At 38.0% G+C, this 26,661-nt stretch overlaps 1 protein-coding gene across 3 annotated transcripts in view; it reads left to right on the top strand.

Annotated features, from left to right (window-relative positions):
- The window catches only part of ano8.L (anoctamin 8 L homeolog), a 63,803-nt gene that overhangs the window by 32,623 nt on the left and 4,519 nt on the right, over positions 1-26,661 (top strand). For 2 of the 3 annotated variants that reach the window (XM_041563116.1, XM_041563119.1), the window contains exons 7-17: positions 25-152; positions 446-607; positions 2,736-2,888; positions 4,475-4,601; positions 5,751-5,806; positions 6,351-6,425; positions 12,180-12,323; positions 17,331-18,062; positions 19,459-19,650; positions 21,376-21,507; positions 25,906-26,016. In XM_041563116.1, the coding sequence (XP_041419050.1) occupies positions 25-152; positions 446-607; positions 2,736-2,888; positions 4,475-4,601; positions 5,751-5,806; positions 6,351-6,425; positions 12,180-12,323; positions 17,331-18,062; positions 19,459-19,650; positions 21,376-21,507; positions 25,906-26,016 (2,012 nt within the window). The remainder of the gene's footprint in view (positions 1-24; positions 153-445; positions 608-2,735; positions 2,889-4,474; positions 4,602-5,750; positions 5,807-6,350; positions 6,426-12,179; positions 12,324-17,330; positions 18,063-19,458; positions 19,651-21,375; positions 21,508-25,905; positions 26,017-26,661) is intronic. The other variant, XM_018256881.2, reaches the window with a different exon arrangement.

Here is a 26,661-nt window from a genome sequence, read left to right as displayed (position 1 = left end):
CTACTCCCTTTCTTGTGTTTGCAGATGAAATTTGTGACTATTTTGGGGTGAAAGTTGCCATGTATTTTTCCTGGATGGGGTTCTACACCTCCTCACTTGTTTATCCAGCTGTCTTTGGCATGATGCTCTGGCTCATCACTGAGTCTGACCAGGTGAGAAATACTGGATTCTTTTTACTGGATAATTGCTGACACTGGTCAGTAGCAGTGGTTTAGTACATCATCATGAAATCCTTCTTAAATCCTTCTTAAACCACCTGAGATCATAATAAAGCCATACAATTCCGCACTGATCTGCAAAAGACTTGTGTTATGCATTTCTTTCCAACAATGGAATTCCCAATTTCACTTCCTCACGTACAGTTTGCTCTTAGAAGAGGCTGAATCTATTTATTCTGCCTAATTTAACTATTTTCCTTTACCCCTTGTCTCTCTCATTTTCTCAGACAAGCCGTGACATTTGCTGTGTTGTCTTTGCCCTTTTCAATGTTGTTTGGGCTACACTATTCTTAGAAGGATGGAAACGGAGAGGGGCAGAGTTGGCGTACAAGTGGGGGACCCTGGACACCCCTGCTGAGTTTATTGAGGAGCCAAGACCCCAATTTAGGGTAGGTGTGAATTAACAGTGACAAAATAATCTAAACTTTCATTATTATTCCTTTTTCATAAACCAACAATGTATCCCAATGCCACTGATGCTGCACAATATATATTTAATCAAAGTGGAAAAGTATAGGATAATTTAAGATTATAAAGCTGGCTTTTAGAGCACAGACTTTATAGCTCTTTGAGTTCACTGAAAAAAACAAAAAGAGTTAAAACACTTCACGAGTCATTGATTAAATAAACCTTTAGGATCAAACCACTCTTTCCACATTTGCTAGTCACACATCACATCCCAATATCTAGAGTGCCCTTCTTGCCTGCTAATTGCTAGAGTTCTTAATGCCAGAATAAGAAAATGCCATTTTAGAGGTAGACCTAGAAGGAGAAGCTCGAATGTGAAGGCAGTATATTTATCCCAACTTCCATGTTGAGGAGGTATAAAAGCAGCATTCTAAATTTCAGGAGGTCAAGAAAAGACTGAGTGAAAAGAAATTGGACTATGTCATGATGTACCTAACAAATTTGAAGATTATTAGATTAGATTCAATTCTTTACAACACCCTTTGAAGTCTTGGACTGGATGCAAGAAATCTTGACCTGCTTACAGGAGTCGAACCAATCAATTAACAAATGGGAACATACTATGCACTATGTCGTGTTTATATATGGCACTGACATGCAGATTATTTTGGTTACTCAAAGTACTCCATCACTATATACTGGCAGGTATTGTATACAGTTAAAAAGAAAAAGCAAGTTCTTTCTTGACTATTCCAAACAAAGAAATATAGATATAGCATGCCTTCACAGCCTTCAGCTTACCATATCATGCCCTCTTCTCTGCTCATTCTAGTGGTCTATCTATAATAATTATAAAAATACTGTGCATATTCATATACAGATTTTGATGTCTATTTTCCTTAATTTATAAGTACGGTATCTTACCACATGCCATAGTCCTTTTATATTGGAGTTTATTTTATGAACAGGGTGAGAGAGCTAGGGTGTATATATTTAGGGCTATAGTACCAATTCCAATGCAGCCCTGCATGAAAAGTAGAACAATATCTATGTAGAGGCCACGACAGTGCAACATATGCATTAAGAGGCACATTTATCAAGGCTCAAATTTCAAATTCATGTGAGTTTTTTTTTTTTAAAACTCCCATAAACTCACATAAATATGAAATTCGACCAATCGAAATTTATTAATAAAATAGAATTTTCTCAGCTCAGACTAATTCAATTGACCCGAAAACTCGAATCGAATATAATTCAAATTAGAAAAACTCAAATTGCATTAAAAAAATTTGAATGTCAAGAAGGCTGCAAACATCACCAAATTGATCCCTGGACCTCTCCCATTGACTTATACAGCAATTTGGCAGGTTTAAGGTGGCAAATAGTCTAATTTGAGTTCTTAAAGAGCCAGAGTATGATAAATCAACATTTGAATTAACACTCAAATCAAGTTTGGATAATTCACAATTCTGAGTTCTTAAAGTACCAGAGTATGATAAATCTTAAAATTGTAATTAAAACTCGAATCAAGTTTGGATAATTCACAATTCTGAGTTCTTAAAGTGCCAGAGTATGATAAATCTTAAAATTGTAATTAAAACTCGAATCAAGTTTGGATAATTCACAATTCTGAGTTCTTAAAGTGCCAGAGTATGATAAATCTTAAAATTGTAATTAAAACTCGAATCAAGTTTGGATAATTCACAATTTGATTGAGTTTTGGTCAAAAGAAAAAATTGAAAATTATAATTTTCACTTAGACCCTTAATAAATCTACCCCTAAGTGTTTGTGATATAAATATGTAACAAATATCATCTTTGTTTATTGTATTTCTTGACTGTAAAAAACTGTAATCCTATTTAAAGTCAGGAATAGTTGATGCTGTATACTGCAAATGATCTTTAACGGATTGTTAAAATGTTCTGTCTACTTGTACTTAAATGATGGCACTTGTGGAGAGCCATATATCTGGCCCTTCAATGGGACTAGTATATAATACACGTCAGGTCTATGGTATAAATGTAAAACAGATTAAACAGAGTAGAACCAATTGAAGAATTATTATCTTAGGTTTCTTCCTGATCCTAATAACTTCTTTTATCTTGTAGGGTGTCAAGAGGATCAGTCCAGTTACTAACTGCGAAGAGTTTTACTATCCACCATGGAAACGCCTTTTGTTCCAGTCCTTTGTCAGTCTCCCTGTCTGTGTCTTCTGTCTGTGTTTTGTCTTTGTGGTGATGCTTGCCTGCTTTGAGCTTCAGGTAAATGGAACCTTCACCTATGCTGCAACCAACAGCATTCCAGGACTAAATCTCTCTTCACTTTCTCTCTATCATTTTGGGAAAATATGACGCAAGTCAGATGTTCTGAGTCAAAGGCTTTAGCTAGGTGCCATGCAAGTGTAGTCTACCTTTTCTATGATATAGTGAAGATTTTTCAAGCACCTTTCTAAGCATGATCACTATAATGATAATCCTAAAACCCTTGGGTTCACCTCTTTGGTTCTCCAAGGAAACTGAGGGAGGATGAGAAAGCAGTCATTTATTTTTATATGTATCTATTATAATACAATTTATGGTTTAACACAAGCTTTAAATAAAGCTCTGAACAATTTACATATTTTTTATATTTACTTGATTTAAATGTTGTTGACGGTTTTATCAGTTTTACTCATCTCATGATTTTTAAAGGGGAACTGTCACGAAAATGTAGCTTCAGCTGAAATAAGAAACTTTCTAAATACATTTGATTAAAAATTCTGTACCGTTTCTGAAATATCAAGTTTATCTTCACTATTCCTCTCTCAGCATCTTCATTCTGTCTTCATTCAGGAGTTGGGTGTCGGATGAATGATCCAATATATCTTGCCTAGAAGATGTATTAGAGCTCACTAATTAAAATCACCAGAAAGCCTGTCTCTCTACATGCAGAATTTATGCAAAAGGCAGTTATTTTGTTAGATTTTGTTTGTACTGGAATCAGTTATTTGAGTGAGCTCTAATTAATCTGCTGGGAAAGGAAGCTCCCCCTATAAGATATATTGTAACCTTCATCTGACACCCAACTCCTGAATGAAGGCAGAATGAAAAGAAACAGATGCTGAGAGAGGAATGTTGAATATAAACTTGATTATTTCAGAACAGTACATCATTTGTAATTGATTGTATTTAGGAAGTTCATTATTTCAGTATGAGGAAGCTTATATTCAATTTAAAGTATATTTAAAGTTTCCAAAAAAAGAGCAGCTGGGAGGCAGGTAGGGTTCCTTTATACAGAGCTTGTTATCTGATTCAGAGAGTAAGAATGCCTTAGGAGGGGTAAAAACAAAGAAATGATCTATTAGTACTTAAGTAAAATGAAAAACAATAAGCAGGACAATTTTTAAATATTTATTTGGCTCATGCTGAATGTATACTGCCCCATTAAGTGGTTTTAACTTTTTTAAAACAGAGGATAAAAGTATACGGGATGCCATTACTGCTTCTCAAGTGATACATCTCAAGCCAAATCATAAATCTTCTCACAGTCAATTTCTGCCTGTGGGGAGATTGTAGAGATTATGCTAAATCTATAATTATATGTGGACAATGAATTAGGAGGATCATGTTTATCTATTTGTTTATTGAGGGGTATGTTTTATCTTTGAGGATCTATGGAGCACCATTTGGTGACAGTTAATTTACATCATTAGATCAAAATGTCTCAAACAGTATGCCATTTTAATTAATTTTTAGGCAAACTTTAGATATATAGGTCCTGTGTTCGTGCAGTATTATAAGTATTATAACATTATAGTAATATAACATTCTAGAACTTCACTTTGTGCTCCTCTCTTTGTTCTTGGCAGGAGTTTATACTTAGTATCAAGGAGCTCCCACGAGCTGTACGTTTCTTTCCCAAGATTCTCCTGGCCGTTATTGTTAGCTCTTGTGACGAAGTTTACAGGAAGATTGCCTACTGGCTAAATGATATGGGTACATTTTATTGCCTTGCTTTTCTTATTCTATCAGTTAATCATGCTTCTGAGCTATGAATGACCTATACTGTGTATTCTTGAATTGTGTTGAAGCAATCAGTTATAATTGATGCTTGGTGATGTCACTTGTGTCTGATGCCTCATTGAAATTTGTGTATTACTAAATAAATAGTGTGCCCCCCAACATTAGGACGTCTGGCACAGTAATTTGCCCCTTTAGAAGTCACTGAGGTCCCTTTATATAACCCTAACAGCCAGAATATTAAACAACTGGTTCTACCCATCACATGTTCAGCTTAAAGGCATCCTTGATCCAAAATTTCTTGCACAGTGATAGAATATTTAATGCTAAGCAACTTTCCAATATATGTTAATACAGAATGTTCAGTAGTAATTGGCTGTTAAATGCAGTATATGTGTGAATGTTTACATTATTTGCACTCCTAGTTCTGACTTCTAAAACAATGTTGCAAGCCAATTGATTAAAAGACTTATTGGAGACCTGTTACATTGTTTTTAGTCAGATTCAGATACCAGAAAGGAATAAACAAACACCCTTAAACCTGTAGTTACAGTTAAATAACGTTAAATGAGAAGGAAAGGTATAATCACAATAATATAATATAATCAATTAGGCACCCTTCCAGTGATTACTTACTTGATACCACAGGCTGGGGCTCCTGTATGCTGAAAACTGTTCAGGCACAATGTATTTCTGTAGAAGCGCATTCACCACAATCATATTTTGCTTCTTCTTTCTGAGAACTTGGATCACTGGCCTGGGGTATCAGGTAAGTAATTATACTCCCTGGGGGTGCCTAACATTTTATATCTTTAACTCTCCTTTAAAACCATTGAAAATCAATAATAAATGTATATTGGAAAGTTGCTTAACGTTATATTATTTTTATTATGCAGAAAATCATTTCTGGATGGAGGAGCCCACTAAGTAACATAAGTGCAACATCAATGTGTAAATTCCTGCTTTCAGTATGCTGTTTACTTTGGTCCCTCATTTAGTCAATTGTTTATTTTGGCAGCTACCTGTATATACTGCTTGCTTATGAGCTACTTTCAGTTGTTCAATTGTGTACTCTGGTCTTTGCTACAAAGTCATTTTGCTTGTGTTTTTCTTAAACCTCTGCAGAAAATTATCGTTTACAGAGTGCCTACGAGAAACATCTCATCATTAAAATTGTTTTAGTAAGTGTTCAAACAGTCAATGTTCATAATAGTTTTCAAGGTGGTTAGTTAATGGGATGTAGCCCAATAAGCAAGTCTTTCATTCAAAGGGCAATTCATTCAAATATAGAATTTAGCCTTATGCAAAGTAAGAACATACTTTGTCACTAGTATATGTGTATGATTTAATATGTAATACCAGAAGAACACACACAATCCAATTTTTATTTCATAAACAATGCTTCAAAGGATCTTATATTATTAATAATAAACCCACCATCTGCTACAAATCCACCTTCCTTCAAGAACTGTCATGTACTTGCCTCTATAAATAATATAGGCAATATAGGTGATAGCAAGGTTAGCTAACACGATTAGCCCCACATTGGGAATGAATTTGCTGTGTATCTGTAACCTCTTTCTCATTCTGTGCTACCCACTTTCCTCTGCACCACCACTCCACCCCATATTATTTACTCTCTTTTAAAAGTCCTTATCTTCTCCCCTGGTATATATTACCCTCCCCACACTATATATTTTTTTAAAACTCCTATTTGTCTTACAGTTGCAGTTTGTAAATTCCTACCTGAGTCTTTTCTACATTGGTTTCTACCTCAAGGACATGGAGCGACTGAAGGAGGTGGGTGGTGCAGCTTTTCTCCATTCTTGCTATCTGTATTAGGGTATTAGATGAGAGGTGTTTGGTCCAGTCTTAAATGGAAGGTAAAGGCTATTCAGAAGGTTTAGGGATTGCATTCTTTGAAACAAGCAGCTCTTCCATAAATAAACATATATAGTATTTTTATACCATTTAGAGTTTTAGACAATGCAGTCCCCAACTGAATCTTCCTGCCCAATTGCCAATCCTCATGAAATCCAAGCAGTCGCTGACTGCACTGCCTGCTCTGTGCTGCCTGTGCTGCAAGAACATATCAAAAATTAGCATGTAGCGAGTAAGTTTGACATCACTGCTAAGCTTCAAGCTTCCAATGCAAAGAACAGGCAGTGCTGTTTTTCAAAAGAGACTGCAGCTGGGGTAGGCAGATGTGTATGGAGGCACTGAAGTTAATATCTACTAAATTAGGAATTCTTAGCCTGTGAGTTAGAACCCAAAAATTGATCCTCATGCTAGTTTTTCAAAGAAATATGATCAGCATATTTCCTTTACTGTGCTTTAAGGGCAATGACACAAGAGGAGATTTTTTGCCCATGATAAATCTCCTCTTCTGCGAGCAACTAATCTCCTCCAAAAGCTTCACCACCGGCAATAATATAAATCTCCAATGTTAAAACATATGCGGCACTAAAGTCGCCTGAAGTTGCCTCACGTGGTACTAAAAGCCTGTGAGTGAGCTTCAGCCTTGAGGATATTTCATATAAATGGAAAACTTAGGAGTGAACTTTTGGCTTCTAGCCCCAGAATTGGTTTTGCTTTGCACACTGAGGAAGCCAATCAAATGCTTTTCTTGCAGAACTACTTCCTGCAGTAGAATATGGTAATTAAAATAACATATACCATATGATGATAAAATTGTCTAGCCACCATTCTACATCAAGGTAAACCCCCTAACTATTGACCACCAGCCACACATCATATATATATATATATATATATATATATATATATGTGTGTATATATATGATATATACATAGATAGATATATATATCTATACACTGCTTATTTTAAACAGTCATAGCAGTGGCATAACTAGATATTACTGGGCCCCAGAGAATATAATTTTCCAGGTACCCAAAATGTTTAGAAGTTGACCTGTTCCCTGACCTTCCTTGAAATCTTAAATCCCTATGCTTTCTGAAAACCTTTGCTTAAAGGACCAAAACAAACCTTTATTCATAAAAACCCTTACCCCCCCCCCAGCCTAGGTGTAAACTCCGGTAATTGCCCCTAAGTCTTTACTTACCTCTCTTTCAGATTCAGCACAGCGGAGTTCACGGTCGCCATCTTCCAGTGCTTCAGTAATCTTTGGGTCTTCTTCCTTCCCTTCTGCTATTTCCATGACTTCCGGCGCATGCACAGTTGTTCGGGACTGGAACATTGCTACAACTGCACATGCGCCGATACAGTGCTTACTTACTGAAGATTACCAAAGCCCTGAAGATGGCCCTCCGTGAGCTCTGCTGGACTGAATCTACCTCAAAGAGAGGTAATTAAAGACTTAGGGGCAATAACCGGAGTTTACACCTAGCCCGGGGGGAGGACTACTATGTAGGGTATGGGGGTAGGGGTTTTATGAATAAGGGGTTTGTTCTCCTTTAACCTTCTAAGTCTCATTAAGGCTCATATTCATCAACACAAGACTGGATGAGTTTTGATTTTTATTTATCATTGGGAAACAAAGTTTGTGGTCTAGCTCCTTCTAGCAGTATTGTGCCTATTCTGGTATTTTATTGGTCTGTGACCAAGACCAGGTTCTTTATGTAATGAATTAATTGCATAAAAATATGATGTACACATATTTGGGGTGTAGTGCCCATAATCCTCTTTCAATATAATTCTGATTTAATTTCTGTGATAATCCTAGACAACTTTACTTTTAAAGGGTGTTTGTTATCTAAAAGTTGCAAACAGAGCCTATATTCAGGAATAGTTTCCCTTTATTGAGCGCCCTGGTCCCTGCACCAAGAGGGAACTCCCAGTGCAAGTGTCCTTGTTGGGTCACACACATGTACAGAAGGATCAAGTGCTCAAATGACGTAGATTGGCCAGCATGGCTCCCGATCACACAACATGGACGCTGGTGTGGGGACTAGACCACTCTATAAGGGATTTTCTTAGAAAAATAAAAAATTTTCCCCCATCTGGAGTGCATGTTCTGTTAGTTTAATTTTAGCATATGGGAAGATTTATTAAAATTGGGGATCTGTGATGGATTCCATTCGAATTTGAGGACACTGACAGATTAGAAAGTGTATTAACAAATTGAACCAATTAACCCTTAGGGCAATGACACTTGAGGCATTTCCACCTGCTTTAAAACTGGCAAATGCCTTTTTATTGGTGCCATTGTAAATCACTGAGGGTATGTCAGGATAATCATACAATCTTGGTTATATTGCTGGCAGTGGAAAGGTGTTTTCAGGTAGTGGTGTATTATTACCATTTGACTTTTTTAAATGCTTTGCGCAGTCATATACACATATTTGAACTATAACACTCTACTTTATTGTTAGTTATATGTAAGATTTGTAAATAAGAACCAATCCTGTCGTTATGTTCATAAAAAAGTGCCCTATACTTGATAAGTGTTAATGGGTCCTTACAATATGGAAACTGACAAGGACTAAAATGATTTTACATAATAACTCATATAATAATTCTACATATTAATCTTTATTTTACAGATATTTTTTGTTTAGTAAAACCTGTGGGGCAGTTGATGAAATTGTTGCCTATATAATAAATAAGAGGAGCTGAGATCACAGTGCATTTCCTTTTATAGAATGTCTCCTTACCAACTCATATATCCATCCCATCTGCTTCTTATCATCTTCTTCATGGGCAATGTTCTTTGGGAAAATCATGCATTACCGGGACCAAGAATCTATCTTACACTTCCTTTATATTTCTTCTAGTTTAGAGCCATACCTTAACTCTTGGAAGGGGTATTCCATGCATAGTGCTAAGCTATCTGTGTGAATGTATCTTATATGCAGATTTACACACAAGTAGCAGACCTGAAAAAATAAATCAGAAAAAGCAGCACATTTGGTTTGACTACTACTGTTTTTGCCTATATTTGTGACATTTTCATTTCCATTTCCATTTTTACTTTTTTCCAGTTGTTTAATAGTCACAACACCTACTAAAAGCTCATGGCAAATATTAGCATCTAAAAATGTTTAACCATAAATGAATATGTGTCATTTTCAGGTATCTGCTGTGCTAATTGTTTAGTTGTAGGTTCCCAAAAAAACGATCCTGTCATAAGGCCTAATAGGTTTCAACAACTTATTCAGTTGAATTAATGTTTTTAGGTGTGGTCCAATCATGTAGGTAGAATAACTCTAAATAAAAGTATAGTGATACTGTTTTTCAAAGTATATCATTTATAATTCAATATTCACGGTAATGTTGGTACTTTCCATGAACATATGTGCCTAATCTTTTGTGTATCTTATACCATTGTTATTAATTACCCCTCACCTCACATGTTAAAGTCTCTCCAAATGAAAACTGAACATAAAGGTACATAGGCAAAGCCTATCCTTAATCAAATTCAGTGAGGCATACATACGCATTTACACCTACAAAAATAGGCAGCCATCTCATTTCATTTTGCCTGGTCATGTGCTTTTAGAAAAAGCCAGTGCTGCAGTATGGAACTGTTTTCTGGCAGACTACTGTTTCTCTTACTCAATGTAACTGAAGGAGTCGCAGTGGGACTTGGATTCTTACTATTGAGTGCTGTTCTTAGATCTACTAGGGAGTTGTTATTTTGTGTTAGGGAGCTGCTATCTGCTTACCTTCCCATTGTTTTGTTGTTAGGCTGCGGGGGGGGGTGGTATCACTCAAATTTTCAGTACAGCAGTAAAAAGTGACTGAAGTTTATCAGAGCACAAGTCTGGGGGCTCTTGGGAAACTGGCAATATGTCTAGCCCCATGTCAGATTTCAAAATTTTAAAAAAATCAGTTTGCTGTTTTGAAAAACGAATTTCAGTGCAGAAGTCTGCTGGAGTAGCACTATTAACTGATGTGTTTTGAAAAAAATATGTTTTCCCATGACAGTATCCCTTTAATAAAGGTTAGCACTTTGCACAATTTACAATTGAACATGACTTCAATAATGAAGCTTCGTTAAAACAGTTTTGGTTTTTTGGTGGTTGATAAGGAATGCTAGGCAAGAATGTTTATCCTAGGCTTAGTATGTCAAGAGCATTGTATAAATCATTTTTTTAAGTAGAGTCTGGCTTAAAGGAGAACTAACCCCCCCAGATATAACAGCCCACTCAACTGTTCTCGATCTGCCCCCTTTACCTCACTCTCCCCACAAAGTGCATTACCTACATTAGCACTTATATTTGGAATCCTGAGCACAAGAAGCAGAGCTGTGCAGCGGAGTCCCTCGGCACCATCTTTGGTCCATTTGTATACCCTTTGGGTCTGTTCGCTGACACAGCGCATGAGTAGTTGGGGCTAGTCAGGAATCCACTTCAACTGTGTATGTGCCTGCAGGCTCCGTGTCGGTAAACAGACTTGAAGAGGATACGAATGGACCGAAGATGGTGCAGAGAGACTCGGCTGCGCTGCTTCTTGCACTCAGGATTTAAAAAAGGAGAGCTAATATTGGTAACACACTGTGTGTGAAGGGAGAGGTAAAGGGGGATGGTTGAGGGAGCTGTTATATCTTGGGAGGTTTAGCTTTACTTTATTATGGGTTTAATACATTTTTGAAACATATCAATATGCAATATACAGTATAGTGATGCCTTTTCACTGGTTAAATAGATTAAGAAGATATTGATTGCACCTATAAATACTATTTATAGGCAGCTACCTTATAAAGAGTAGATAGTGGTATCAGAAGTTGCCGTTTTATCTAAAAAAAAAAGCAACCTATTTAAAAAAAAACTACTGTATTTAGACTCACCCCTTACTACTCTATCAAATATCAAGAGAAGGACTTTAAGGAGTTAGGTGTGCATCCACTATGCAGGGCTCCTCTGCAACACCATTCAAAAATGAAAAAAAGGAACTATAGAGGGCACTTCTCAATAAAGTAAAACCACTATTTATTAGTTCATTAAAAACACAGGTGGCTGCTGTGGAAGAAATCATAGGCTTCTATGATTAAAGGGTGTTCCCAAGCTTTATTCCACAGCAGCCACCTGTGTTTTTAATGAACTAACAAATAGTGGTTTTACTTTTTTGAGAAGGTGTCGTCTATAGTTACTTTTTTTTTTTTTTTAATTTTTTTTATGAGATAAGTACACCAAACATTTTCACACTTACTGATCGTATACTGTGCTGTACATGCATATCCTTTTTATAATGATGTTCATGTTTTCATATGATGGTTTTTCCATATGCAAATAGCGCACAAGATATTGCTGCTTATTCCACACTCTTGTAGCCCATGGCACATATATCGCATCATAGTAGCCAAGCTTAACTTTTGTAAATGACAGGCAAAGGTTTCTGGAAGTTTAGGCTTCGCTATTGGGTATGAAATTTGTTGCAATGTCTTGTGGTCCTTATGTTCTTGCCGGTTGTCATCTGGAGATGAAACATGTGACAGTGATCTTAACCCTCTCATTTTTCTTAAGCTTTCACTTTTATTTTATGTTTATTCTCCTGTTCTTTTCTCTTCCCTCCTACTCCCCCTTCCCCGTTTTTCACTCCTTTCCTCTTTTTCTTCCCAAATCTGCCTGCAGCTGCTCGTCGTTTTCTCTCTCCCCCTTAGCTTCACTCGTCAGGTTAAAGATGCCCTACTCCCTTTCCTCTCACTCCAGTTTCACCTGTTCCTCATCGTCCTCAGGGCACTTCTCAGATCAGCCCGGTGCCTCTTCAGATCTAAAGTATGAAAAGGGGCAGCTGGGAAACTTCGGTGGGGGGGGGCAGCTTTGGATGTGGCCATTGTTATTAAGAAGCTAAAAGCATGTAATTTCATGCTGCTCTTCAATGATTCCACTGTTAAAGTATGCATGAAAAATACATTTCTCAAAAAGCACCTTTTTGCTCGACTAGAGGCCTCAGACATCAGTTCAGTATGACCCCAAAAAATGCATTACAAATACAGCCATGCATAACTCCAGTCACTATATCATTAACTGTACCATGGTGATATTGATATCCCCGATGAATGTTTCATGCAACCCAAGTCAAATCTAGGCTTAATGTGCCCCTGCTGTGGCTGACAGTTTCCCTGATACATTCATAAGGAGAGATCATTGAAGATCAGAAAAGGTATTAGGCACATGTCATCCATGGGAAACTAAACTCTGTTTCCTGTTTTAAGGTCCATCATCAAGAGGATCAAACAGCACATGCTGTTCCAGTCTCTTTATTGTTCATTTTATAACCTCTGTATTTGCCGTTGATGGCTGTGGAATTGTATGGACATATAACCTATAACCTGGGCAGTATATTTTTACATTTTTGAAAACAAATGTCTTAAAGAAGTTGTTCACCTTCCAAACACCACTTCAGTTGTTTTCAGATAGTACACCAGAAATAATGAATGTAAAAAAAACAAATGTTTTTAATTTTTTACATAAAAATTTTAAATTTTAAACATTAAAAGACAAAAAAACATTAAAAACATGAATGGTAAATTACTCAGGAGCATTTTTCTGTTTCAAAGATATAAACGTTTATTAACTGCTAATGTAATGAATGAAACAGCATCACCTGCTGGTTAGTTCCTCTGACTGTACAGTCTGAGAGAGAAGCATTCAGAAAGAAAAATGAGAACTCTTCTGACGTTGCGCTGCGCAGTAAAATGACCAGAAATCTCAGATAGCCTTTCTCTTTTTCCTGTGTAGAACTATACATTATTTTGTAAGCTGTTCTAATTGGATGCATTATGCAGAGTTGGTAACCCCCAGAATTGCTCTAAAGAAAACATGAGAAGGTGAAAAATGAAACTTTAGACTTCAATATTAGAGAAATGATAAGAAATAAAAGGCATTTTTAAAGGGCATGTAAAGTCTAAAATCGAATAAGGCTATAAATGCTGTATTTTGTATACTAAATATAAACATGAACTTACTGCACCACAAGCCTAATCAAACAAATAATTTATGCTTTCAAAGTTGGCTACAGGGAGTCACCATCTTGTAACTTTGTTAAATATCTTTGCAAGACTCAGACTGTGCACATACTCAGTGTGGTCTGGGCTGCTTAGGGATCGTCATAAACAAAGCTGCTTGAGTTCCTGCTGTTCGTAAGTATGATTGTTTCCCTGCAGAGCAGTTAGGGACCATCTGACAATTCCTATCCACAGCAGTAAATAAAGGGAGAATTTCACTGCATACAGTCAGGTTTCTTATATAAACGGTACACATTTTTTAATTAAAGTATATTGGAGATAGGTTTATTTTTCATTAAAGAAAGTAAAAATTGGATTTTATTTTTTTGCCTCTACAGGCCCTTTCTTTATTGCTGGTGAACTTTCTGAAAGCATAACTTAAAAAAGTGTTTGGAAGGTAAACAACGCCTTTAAGAATTATTTATTCCCTGAAATAATATACCAGTTCCAATTTGCAAGCCACTGGCCAGTAAAATATTACCCTCCTTAATTAGACAGAATTTATTAAAATATAAAGCAGTGCTTCCTTTCAGTCATAGAATTTGCTATCTAAATATTGCCACTCTATGAAATTCTAATTCTTTTTTACCCTTTAAGAATGACTAATATCAAAATATATATCAAATAATTAAGCACATTTAAAATATCATGCTCACTAACATCCTAGTCTTGGTCTGCTCAAGACCAAGGGCTGTTCTTCATTATAGCAAGCATGTAGCGGTGTTTGTGCACTAACACATTTTTATTATAGCAGCCTTCCTTTCTGCATAGAGTGTGCAAGATTATGGTCTTTCTGCTTTCTTATGTTTACGCAAGCTTGTAATAAAATGGGATTTCGAAGCCTTTGTTTTATAGAAATCTACAATGATATTAATTTCAATGTAATGTTTTTAGAGCATTATGTTTGCGTAATTACATTTACAAAACTGATGGACTTGAACAGTGCAATTTGCATTTTTTGCAGTTTTAATCAGTAGGTGTTGGAACAGCTCAAATTTAAGACAATATTTACCAAAATGATTGGAAACAGAAAATATTTTGGTGGTTTATGATGTTAACATATCATATCAAAAAATCCTAAACAGCATAAACCCAGCAAGTGATCTTAAAAGGGATTTTTGTCTTCACATAATGAACTCCTTTTATAAACATCCTTTCAAAGACTTCTGTTAATTTTTATAAAATTGTATGTTTAAATCTCATGAATTTTGATGCTTCCAGGTTTTTATTTTGTGTAGGATATCTTTAGTGCATAACAAGGTTACAGACACATGCTGTACCAGCCATAGTTCCAAGAACATCTAGAAAACAAATATTTTTTCTCACCCCCAAATCCATTTGGGCTTTGAGGACTATCCAGAAGAGAAATAGGCATTCTTAAATTTTACCTTAAATAACTTTTAAGCTGGCCATAGACACAAAGATGAAGTCGTACAAATATTATTTTCGTACGATTTTCGGTCTGTTGTCCCATCATTTTTTGTGTTATCAGTCATCAGACAGGTTAAAAGATTTCTGTCGTTGACGATATCAATCGGTGACTGTCACTACTACTATTTGTCGGACATAACTTTCGTATGATTGCTGTCTTTAAATTAATGACCAGAACATTGTCTGATTTGTTCTTTTTAATACTTTATTTAGTCTGAATGGTTAGTGGTAAATCAGGAGATGACAGCGAACGATTGTTCATTGGACATAAGGATATATCTGCAGGTCTATGGCCAGCTTCAGGCTGCTGCCCCCAGCTACCAGGAAAGAAATTATTGTAGCAAGAACAAAAAGTAGCAATATCTACTGGGTGGATCCTCAGTATGGAAGGCTCAAAGGACACTATTGAGCAGTAAATGGTATATTTGTGCACCAGGGAAAACAGATAGAAGTTTGCATTCAAACTATGCACTTTGCCAAGAAGTCAAAGAAAACACTTTGCAGTAGAAGGCAGTGCATGATAGTATCAAAAAAATAAAGAGAAAGTATCCAGGAGAATAGAGACAACAGTACTGCAGGACCTGTAGGCTGAACGGTTAGATAATAAATTTAATGCAGATTTGCACCATACAGCTATATGCAATAAGCTTTCATGTGTTAGAGTGAGCTTGGAGGTTTTCAGGGAGAATATGTGATCCAACACAAAGATGGTACGAGAATAAAAGTTAAATTAGCTAAAAACTGATCTACCCACCAAAAACGAAGGGGTCGTGAAGCAATACAAGTATATGAGGAAGAGTGAGTATAACCTGGCAGATCTCAATTGTGTTTCCATTTTTTTCAGACATGAACTTGATAGAATTTGTTCTCTGATGAAACTGCTGTAATTTTCTGTGGGAACAGTATAGTAACCTTTCCCCAGAAACAGAGCACATAAGTTTTATGAGAAGAAAGTTAAATACAACCTGCACTGTTTCAGTCCATTGGAAACATCGGAGGTCATTTGCTTGTGTGCGGCAACTGCCTTTCTCCTCCACAATTTCATATAAAATTGGGTCCTATTCATATTGATTACTGCCTATATCAGTGCAGTAATCAGCATCATTGAGCAGGCTCTCCAGGGATCCCTTTTGCAACACATAAGTAAATGTCCTTTTCCCACAAAGACCAAATTCTGTAACCTGTTCACAAAAGTGCTAACATTTTCATTTGTATGGCAGGATTACTATAAAGTGTGGTATAGGGTTTAATGTTAAAAGATATGCTACTCTTTGTGGTTATGTAGTAAAAGGTGCAAAGTTTACTACATGTCTAGTCACCTATAGCAACCAGTCAGTAGGTAGTGTTTACTGGTCACCTGTTTAAAAACAAACATCTTTAGGTTACTGTACCTGGGCAAACTGTGTGCCTTTTATTACATATGGAGCGTGTGTTTTGTAGAATATTACAGTATCTGTTTATGCAATTGAGTTATAAGAATGCTGTTTCCAAGATCCTTTGACCAGTTAAAAATGTCTAGATGAAAGATGCATGACCTTTACTTCTAGGCCAGTCTACTGCACAGATTATGAAGTATTGCTTAGTTTAGCTTTTTTAAAGGAACAGTAATATAAAAAAATTAAAGTGTTTTAAGTAATAAAAATATAAGGCAGTGTTGCCCTGCATTGTAGTGGTGTGCGGGTCGAGAAGTTCTTGACCCTAATCTGCCCCCTGCAAACCTGTGTCTGGCAGCCATTCCCCCTGTATTTATAGACCCCTGCCCAGCTCACCCTGCACTAACATCACAAAAGTGGCGGGCGCGAGTCTCTAAATTTAAGGACTAGAAGCCGGCAGTGCAGATGCAAGATTTTGCAAGATTTTGTGCAGGAGCCGGCCCAAACCTGCCCAATTCACGGGTAAACCCGCGGTTCCTGCAGATTTCAGGCTGGCCCACACATCACTTCTGCAATGACAAAACAGGTGTGTTTGGTTCAGTAACACTACTATTGTCTATATAAATAAGCTGCTGTGTAGCAACGAGGGCATCCATTCAAAGGAGAAAAGGCTCAAGTTACACAGCAGATAGCAGATAAGCTCTGTAGGATATAATGGTATTATCTGTTATCCACTATTTAACCATAAAGCATTTTTTCAATTTCCACCATTGCTACTTGCAGCTTGTTAATATGAACTATAGGAGTGTTTCTGAAGCAAACAGAGCAGTTTTACCAGTGGAGGTCAACACTAAAATATATTTTAATTACTTTAAAACACTTTAATTTTTTGGTGTTACTGTTCTTTTAAAAGATAGGGCAAATTGTGTAAATTTCTGATCCCAAAGGTGCCTTGTTATCCCTACACACAGATGCTTGCTACACTCCTGGTCATTCGTCAATTCCTGCAGAATGTGAAAGAAGTCTCCCAACCTCACCTTTACCAGAAACTGCAGCGGGGAGAGCTAAATCCACGGTCAATATTGCTCTTTGTTCGCTATGCCCTGAAGAGGTTGTTTCAGAAATACACTCTCCCTCAGCACCCATTAAGGACTTCTGGGAACCCACTGGAGACGGCTGAAGGTGGGCGCAAGAAGTGCCTCAATGGAGGGTGTGGAGTACCTGAAGAAGAGGAGGAAGGAGTGTTCTCCGAAGATGAGGAAGAGGATGAAGAAGAAAGTATTATGGATTGTGGACTGAAATTAAAAAGAGTTAGCTTTTTGGAGAAAGGGGAGAGGAAAGAGGAAGGTGGTCTAATAGAAGAGGGGGGTGGCTTTTTACAGGAGGGTAGTCCTACCCTTATGGAGAGAGGTAGTGACCCAGCTTCAGTCTTCCAACTGGGGGATGAAGAAGATGAGGAGGAAGAAGGGGCAAGTGGTGGTGGAGTTCTGCATGAGGGATTAGAGCAAGAGTCTGGGGTAAAACTGAGGCAGCACAGAAAGAGAAGGAAGAGGGTTGTTGTGGAGGAAGAGAAAAATAGGGAAGACGAGGAGGATGATACAGAGATGAAGCAGAAAAGAGAATCATGGATTGACCCTCCAGAAGATAATTATTCAACTAAGCTTAGTCAGGCTGAGGTGGAAAGTTGTATGAAGAAATATGAGGTAAGAAAATGTATTTGTCAGTTTAGAAAAACTGTAAAGCTGTTCAGTTCTCCAAATGTTTATTGGCCCATTTGTCTTTTTGTCTTTCTGCATTTGCATTTGTAACCTACTTCACACAGCAGCCTTGTCAGACTGTCTTATCACTAGGTGTATATTTGTGTATATGTGGGTAGAAACAGACATTAGGCATTAGTGATTGGAATCACTGATTCATGGCTTTTTTCAAAATACACAACAGAGGCTATTTACAAATAAACAAGTTTGCCATTTATGCTACACTTGTGTTTTGCCATATTGCCTTCTAGGCATTCTGACTAATTCAAAGCAGAGCTGTCCAGCTAAAGGTTTTTCAGAGGGTTGAAACAGAGTATGCAGGGGTCCAGTTTTCTATTAATATTTGGCATCTGTTATCTTAACCCAACAGGTATTTGCCCATTTTCATAAATAGCCCACATTTATTTTATCCATGCATTCAATGTAGAGAATATACCTGTTCAATGTCATGGGAATTATTACATACAGTATGCTGCAAAGAGGAAAAAATATGGAAAAACACAGGAATCATAGAAAGTAAAGCATGTTATGTTATGGAGTTAAGTTAATGCCAGGAACATAGATGAGATGTGGGAACATAATCATATGGGTTGGTAAATGCTCTTCTGCCCTCCACTTTTTTGTTACCGGTAATATCTAGGTGAATATAGTCCTACAACCTACTGTCAAACTCCTATTTGATTTCTAGTGTCCACAGTTAAAAATAAACTAAAAAAACAAGGCACATTACTTAATGCAGTCTCATACATTTGCTTGAGTAGCTTTATGCAGTAGCTTTCAGTGGCAGGCTGTATTCTAAGTAGCTACATCTTGAAAACATTTTCAAAGGCAGAAAGTTACCAACGTACATATACAATAATTCATCACATAAAAGATTGTCTAAATGCGTAATTTAATTATTAATTGATCGGTGATTGGCACAGGAACTTTATGATGTAATTAAAAACTTGATGGCTATATATGGATATATACAGTATTGTATTGAGAAAAAAAAAATATCCTTTTGCTATACGCTTAGAACAATATAAGTGTTAATGCAGATATTATTCCCCTATCCAAATTGTTATTGCTCAAAATGCGAATCACTTATTTTAAGAGCACATATAGTCACAGGCTGTTTTCAAACAGAACCATAAATTCTTCTGTATAAAATTCAAGGAAAAAGTTAATGTTGTAAAAAAGAAGAGCAAATGCAATTTAATTTTTTGCAATTACAGTTTCCTAGTGTTAATTGTATTCAAATGTCCTGTTTACTGCTGATCTGTATCAGAAAATAAAATCCAGAAATTCTAAATTTGTGTGACAAGTTGACAACACATAATTATTCAAATTATTTCCACAGGACACTTTCAATGATTACCAAGAGATGTTTGTGCAGTTTGGGTACGTTGTCCTCTTCTCCTCGGCCTTCCCCTTGGCTGCTGTCTGCGCCCTGATCAATAACATAATCGAGATCCGCAGTGATGCCTTTAAGCTGTGCACTGGGCTTCAGAGACCATTTGGACGTCGTGTAGATGGGATAGGACAGTGGCAAGTAAGATGTTAACAAGAGCTCTGTGAAACCAGGGCTAATTTATGAGTGGAGCACAAAATGTTCATGTTAATACTCAATATATCATAAACTGAGAACAACTTTTTCTCAGACTTGAACTGTGAGGCACTGTATTTGGTGGAAAATCTCCCTTTTGGGTAGGGGCCCACTGGTCGATTCAGGGAGATTTAGTTGCCTGGCGACTAATCGCCTCGTCTTTGCGGCGACCAATCTCCCCGAACGCCTTCCCTCTGTCTTGTGCCGGCTATAATGAAAAGTCGCCTGAGGCATGGCACACGCGGCGTTTCGTATTCTGAAGTCGCCCGAAGTTTCCTCGCAAGCTGTACAATTAGCTGCAAAGTACAATTGAACTGCAGCTCATGGAAAGAGTGACCTGGGTGTGAAACCCGGGGTCGTTCACTTTCGAGAACAATTTATACAAATTTTGTAGTAGAATAATTAATATCAGCTTATTTCGCACTCACTAAGGACGGCAGATGGCTCGGGTGCCGTGCCCCCAACCCGTAGCTTGAGGTGAGGATGCAACGTTTTTACTTCAAAGACTGGCTCCAGGATTGCACACTCGTTTCATTTGGTTTTTATTTGTCCAACTTCATACTAAGCCAGGCAGATTGCATTAAGCTTTTCTGACTCGATATAGAAAAGTGGTGGCTTTCCTTCACAGATATCAAGGACATCAATCTGCATGTCCACATATATTACTGCCACTTTCTGACTTGACCATTGTGCAGCTGCATATTAAATCTATTACTTTACTATTTAGATTTGTGAAAGTTCATAGGAAATTTTCACACAGTTGCAGGCCCCTGGTCATGGTTCTCCTCCATGCATAGAGCAGTTGCACCCTACTTGTCTAATCTTTCAAATCAAAACTCCCTTGTATAGTTAAAATCTTCTACATCTCAACATCACCACAATGTGCAATCACCACTATATCATATTTTCCCTATTACTCGGTGGATACCTTTGTTGTTTTTGGGCATCCATTTTTGTTGCACTAGAGAGAATTCATCTTTTATTACAAAGGTTCTTTTCTTTATGACATGCTCAATAGGGCAAGTGAAACTTATCATATGACAGATATCATATAGGCAGCTGTGCTTGGACAGTTCCATTAATATCCTTTGCAGGCAATAATCATCATCAGGACCACCGTACTTAGTACCATGAGTACAGCATATGCATATTTTTGCTGACCAGGATATCCCTAGATTGATGGCTGAATTCAACTCTTGTGTCCAGTTCCATGGATGTGAATTTGAAGGGCAAAAGGATTGACATTGGACCTCTGCTAAGACAAGATGGAGCTCAATGGAATTCCCTTTCCAGCCAACAATGTCCTGCTAGAAAAAAACTTAAAGAGCTTCTTCAAGGCTGCCTGGTGGTGGTGGACCTGTGTGGGGTTTTTCACATAATAACAGCTTCCCTCTGATGCCTAGTGAATGCAATAATTTGTTTTGTTGGATAATATATTATTTAGATGATTCAAGTGAGGAGACTTACATCATTACTGTGCCCCCCTAGTGCCTAGTAAATGCAAAGACAATCATGTTTAATATGTAAATGTTGCAGACTCCCTGTAGATATATGTCTAGTGCTGTATGTAGATGTTACAATAAAACAAGTGGAAAATCAATTGTTTTACTTGCATCTTAGTGAAAAGTGTCTCATACTAGCAGTCTAAATGTTGTTTTTTGTCTCTTGCAGAATGTGATGGAAGCAATGGGGGTTATAGCCATTATTGTAAACTGCTACTTAATAGGCCAATGTGGACAACTGCAAAGACTGCTGCCCTGGCTGGGGCCAGAAACAACAATCATATTTATTGTGGTGCTTGAGGTTTGTATTCTATTCCAGCAGTACTGCAGTCCAAACTTACCAGTACTTTTTAGTTCTAAACCCTGCTGTTCTTAAAGGAACAATAATGTCAAAAAAGGAAAGTGTTTTAAAGTAAATAAAATATAATGGTGCATTGGTGCCCACTGTGTGATGCACTGCATATTGTGGCTAAACACCACAGAGCAAATTTTGTTATCTTCTGTGTTTGTGGTCAACACACTGATACAGGAACCATTTTTATTCCTTGCATCCTGCTCCAACTCCTTTAATAGAAAGTGTATCTTTGCAGGAGGAAATCTCTAAAAGCTTGCCTTTGTGCAGCAACCACGTTTAACCATTGTACAGTCACATTTTAACATTTCTAGGTTTTAAATGAATACGACTTTACACTGGGCAGTAGAATTCAGTTGCATTTGTATTTTGGGTACAAATTGACAAAAGAATTTGAAGCTGCACAGTCCTAATTGAATATTTAGCTAGTATATGTTTGTCGGATGAGTAACAAAAGGCCTTTCTCACCCTGTAACAAAAGTGACCTGGGTGTAGAAACCCCAGGTCCAACGCTTCAACGTAAAGTACAATGTGATTCAATCTTGGTTAAAAAATCTGTAAACTTCCAATTACTATCTCTGTGGTCTGACCCTAAGGGCAGATTTATTTTTCTGAAGATTAACTCTGTGGATACTGTTTTGGCCAATGTGTACATTCCACCCCCGTATACAGATGAATGTATTGTCCACTTTGTAAAATATGTAGCGGATTTCCCTTATGCTCAAATAATTTGTGGAGGCGATTTTAATACTGTTTTAAATGAAAATTTAGATAGAGTAAGGAGCTCTGGCAATACCTCCAGTATTAGAACATCTAATTTAGCAGCTTTGATGGCAGATATTTCTCTTGTAGAGGCATGGCGACACTGTCATCCCTCACAGCCTGGATTCTCTTGCTTCTCCACTACTCACATGTCCTTATCGAGATTAGATATGATATTTCTCTCCAAAGGCCTGCTTTCAAATATACAAAGCGCCCAGTATCAAACACGAGGTATCTCAGATCACGCCCCGTTTAAGTTAACCTGGCGTACTGGTCCCACCTCTCAAGGTACTAGACAATGGTCCTTTAACCCAGTCTGGCTCAATATCATAAACAACGATGCAGCAATTGCCAGCTCCATTACGGAATACTTCTTATTAGACCACACCCCTGTTAACACCCCAACAGTTTGGGAGGCCTTCAAGGCCACTCTCAGGTCTATTCTCCACACTGAGATTACAGCAGTTAAAAAATCCTCACTCCGCCTCGAATTACAGTTAAGACAAGAAGTTGATACCCTTACTGCTAGTATGCAAGCAAACCCCTCCCCATCCACATTAATAGCATTACGCCAAGCAGAACAGGTATATGCGGCGCATATGCATGACAAAACTAAAAGGAAACTGCTTTTCTCTAAGGCTAATCTGTATGAGCATGGTGAACGGGCCGGAAAACTATTAGCTTATATGGCCAGGGTACAAACCGCCCCACCGGTAATTACTGATCTTTACAACTCACAAGGAGTGTTATATAACCAACCCAAAGAGGTAATAGGGATTTTACAAGACTTCTATACCAATCTCTATACATCTAAAACTACAGCCTCCACAGAGGAAGTGGCAGCATATTTTATTAACATCCACCTGCCTACTCACGGTAGAGCAGGTCAGAACCCTGGATGCTGAGATTTCAGTGCACTGAATATCCGTAGACTCTACACTAACCTTTCCCTCGCTCATGACAACCAGTGTCAGAGGACTGTGGTTGCGCTGGACATTGCCAAGGCGTTTGACACTGTTGAGTGGCCATATCTTTGGCAATTACTAAAGGAATTCGGATTTGGCCCAAACTACACAAATCTAGTCAAACTGCTTTATAACGCCCCCACTGCATCTATTAAAACAAGTAACATGTCTACCCCTTCTTTCCGCCTCTACCGAGGCACCAGACAGGGCTGTCCTCTCTCCCCTCTGCCATTCGCATTGGCTATTGAGCCCCTTGCCTGCCTCATCAGATCTCATAGCAATATAACTGGATTCGTTCTGGGTAACAGGGAGGATCGTATTCAATTATACGATACACTCTTATATCTGGGGGACGGGCGAGACTCACTGGCCAATGTTCTAAAGGTCTTGGCAGAGTTCGGCACTGTTTCCGGGCTGGTAATCAACAAATCCAAATCCACTGCCCTTATGCTAGACCCACTTACAGAGGAAGAAAGAATGACTACCTTTCCTTTAAAAGTAGTCCCCGAATTTACTTACTTAGGAGTTAGGGTCACAGCCCTCCCTCAACACTACTTAACCCTTAACTTGGACCCGTTAAATGATTGGTTATCCCAAAAGCTTAAGTCGTGGGCTAACCTTCCGGTAGGCCCCACAGGGCGGGTCCATCTTATAAAAATGATCATTTTGCCCAAGCTACTCTATGTACTACAGCAAGCCCCCATATGGATTCCCAAATCCTATTTCCTTAAACTTAATGCTACATTTAGGCAACTAGTGTGGGCTCATTCCAGGCCAAGACTTAAGATTGAAACACTAATGTGTGCTAAAAACAAAGCTGGTTTGGCCCTTCCAGATATGTATCTATATTATTTGGCAGCTCAACTGTCCCACCTCACTACATGGGTGGAAGGCTCGCATCACAAGACGCTACATTCACTTTGGGCTCACTTAACTGGCTTCACTGATAACCCAGTAAGCTGGATCCTAGGGAAATCTGTCACCACGTCTCAGTCATTGCTTTCCCCCCCCCATCAGCTCCCTACGTAAGGTGTGGAAAATGGCAAATGCACTTCTGAAATCTCCTACCATTGACCCACTCACACCATTATGGAACAATCGAGACTACCCCTTGTTGGCAAAACTGGGTCCAATGAGTCTTTGGTCGGGCTGTGGGGTGAATACCCTTGGAGATGTATGGCGTGATGACAAACTAATCTCCTTTGCACAATTGAAAGATCAATTCCAGATCCCACATAACCAATGGCTGACCTTTCATAAGTTCAGCCGCGCTCTCAATACCACATATAAACACCATAATTTTTCGCTGTCCACGCACTCCTTTTTGCTATACATTAAGAGGGGCCATACAAAAGATCTGGTCACTATGTTATATGCTAAATTGCTACATGAAGTACAAGGAAATAATCTGGATGGGTTACGATCTAAATGGGAGGTGGATGTGGGAGCAATCCTAGACGAGGAATGGCAGGAAGCGCAGGAATCCCCTCAGTTAGTATCCCCCAACCATAGACTACGGCTAATTCAATTATATATTATTCATAGGGCTTACTACACCCCTGTCAGACTTCACTATATTAATGCCAGCACCCCGATGTTTGCACTAGGTGTGTTTTAGAAAGAGGAACTCTGTTGCACATGCTGTGGAGCTGCACTAAGCTTTCCGCTTACTGGAGGGAAGTACTAGACACCTTAGATGTGGTGCTCCAGGTGACTATTACCAGGACACCAAAAGTGTGCGTCCTGGCCATAATTCAAGACTTAAAGCTGAATAATTGTCAGCCACTTTTCCTTCTTGAGGCTTTACTACTTGCTAAGAGATTGATCATCCAGAATTGGAGAGCTGTGGCTCCTCCTACCTTCTCTACCTGGAAAGCAATTATGCAGGATACCTGTAACACTGAATACTTAATGTACCTAAAAAGGGGAGTCCCCGCTAAGTTCCATAAAATTTGGGGACCCTGGACCGACATTTACCCCCAACATCCAAGACAACTCCCAGCAGTTTAGGTTAACAGGGTTCAGGGAAGGTGAATGGTGCATTAACTTTACTCGTCGAACTAGGTCTGAATCCTTAGTTGGAGGATGACCCTGGTAAGGTTGTACACTGTTGTTCCTATGACGCTGTATTTGCTGCATAATTTGCTTTATACACTATGTTTTGTACAAGACATGTCACATATGATGCAATGTTTTTTCCTTCTTGTGATTTTATATTGTTAACTGCTTACTTTATTCAATCAATAAACTACCCGAATTTAGAAAAAAAAAAAAAAAAGTACAATGTGAAACCACTACTAGGAAATGGGAATAACACTCACCCGACGTCTCAAGTGGCTCCGGGTGCATCGCCCCGAACCCGTAGCAAGGGGTGTGTGTACTTTCAGGTATGAAGAAAATCGGCAAGCCTATGCCTATGATTATGTATCGTCCAGATATGAAACGCGTCAGGAATTTTACCTATTACAAGAGGCTCCCGGAGTGCTTGCCGATTTTCTTCATACCTGTTTGTATTTTGGGTGACTAATATGACATGTTATTATAATAACTCATTTCCATGTGCTTACTATTTTAATCTTTTTTTTTCTATGGCGTGACTGACACTTTGCTCTGCTTACAGCACTTTGCTTTGCTCCTGAAGTATATCATACATGTGGTGATCCCAGATATCCCTGGATGGGTGGCAGAGGAAATGGCAAAACTGGAATATCAGAGGAGAGAGGCTTTTAAGGTATTCTCCAGAACTATGCCAAGCAGAGAACTAGGGGCATTTGCTGCAATCTGTTGAAATGGTATATGTTATAAAGACACTATTTCATTATTTTAATTGTATTTCAAGTTGATTGTTCTGGAAGTGTCTGTGATCCTTAACAGCTAATAACATTAGAATAACATCAGCAGGGCCTTGTACTTTATTCCAGATGTTATATGACATTCATATATAGTGCTGACTACGACTATAGAAGCTGCATATTAATTGAGCACTGAATAAATTGACCAAAGTACTGACCAACACAATAATTGTAGTCAACATAGATATTTGGTGCTTTTACTTTTTTGTAGCTCACTTAATTTTTTGTGTAATAACCAGTTATGCACCAAATTAGGGGGGAGCTGGCAAAGGTTCCAGATGGAATATTTTGACTACTCTGCCTAGTTTTAAATAAGGCCACTACACCACTGATCTAATTTCAAACAAATGTTTTGTCAGCAAGTCACTGCACTTACCAGGCAGATCTCAGCAGCAAAACTCTCATGTGTGCATTTTCTGCATGAAACCCACACCACATGTGCAGTGACAGACTGATCCCATTAGAGTTTTAATTCAGTTTGGTGTTACATCCTTATTAATGACAGTTTTCTGTGTGCAAAATAC

Source organism: Xenopus laevis, chromosome 1L (assembly GCF_017654675.1).
Source record: "Xenopus laevis strain J_2021 chromosome 1L, Xenopus_laevis_v10.1, whole genome shotgun sequence".
Classification (NCBI taxonomy): Eukaryota; Metazoa; Chordata; class Amphibia; order Anura; family Pipidae; genus Xenopus; species Xenopus laevis.
The sequence above is the reverse complement of the archived record's forward strand: the minus strand, read 5'-3'. Positions and strand labels throughout refer to the sequence as shown.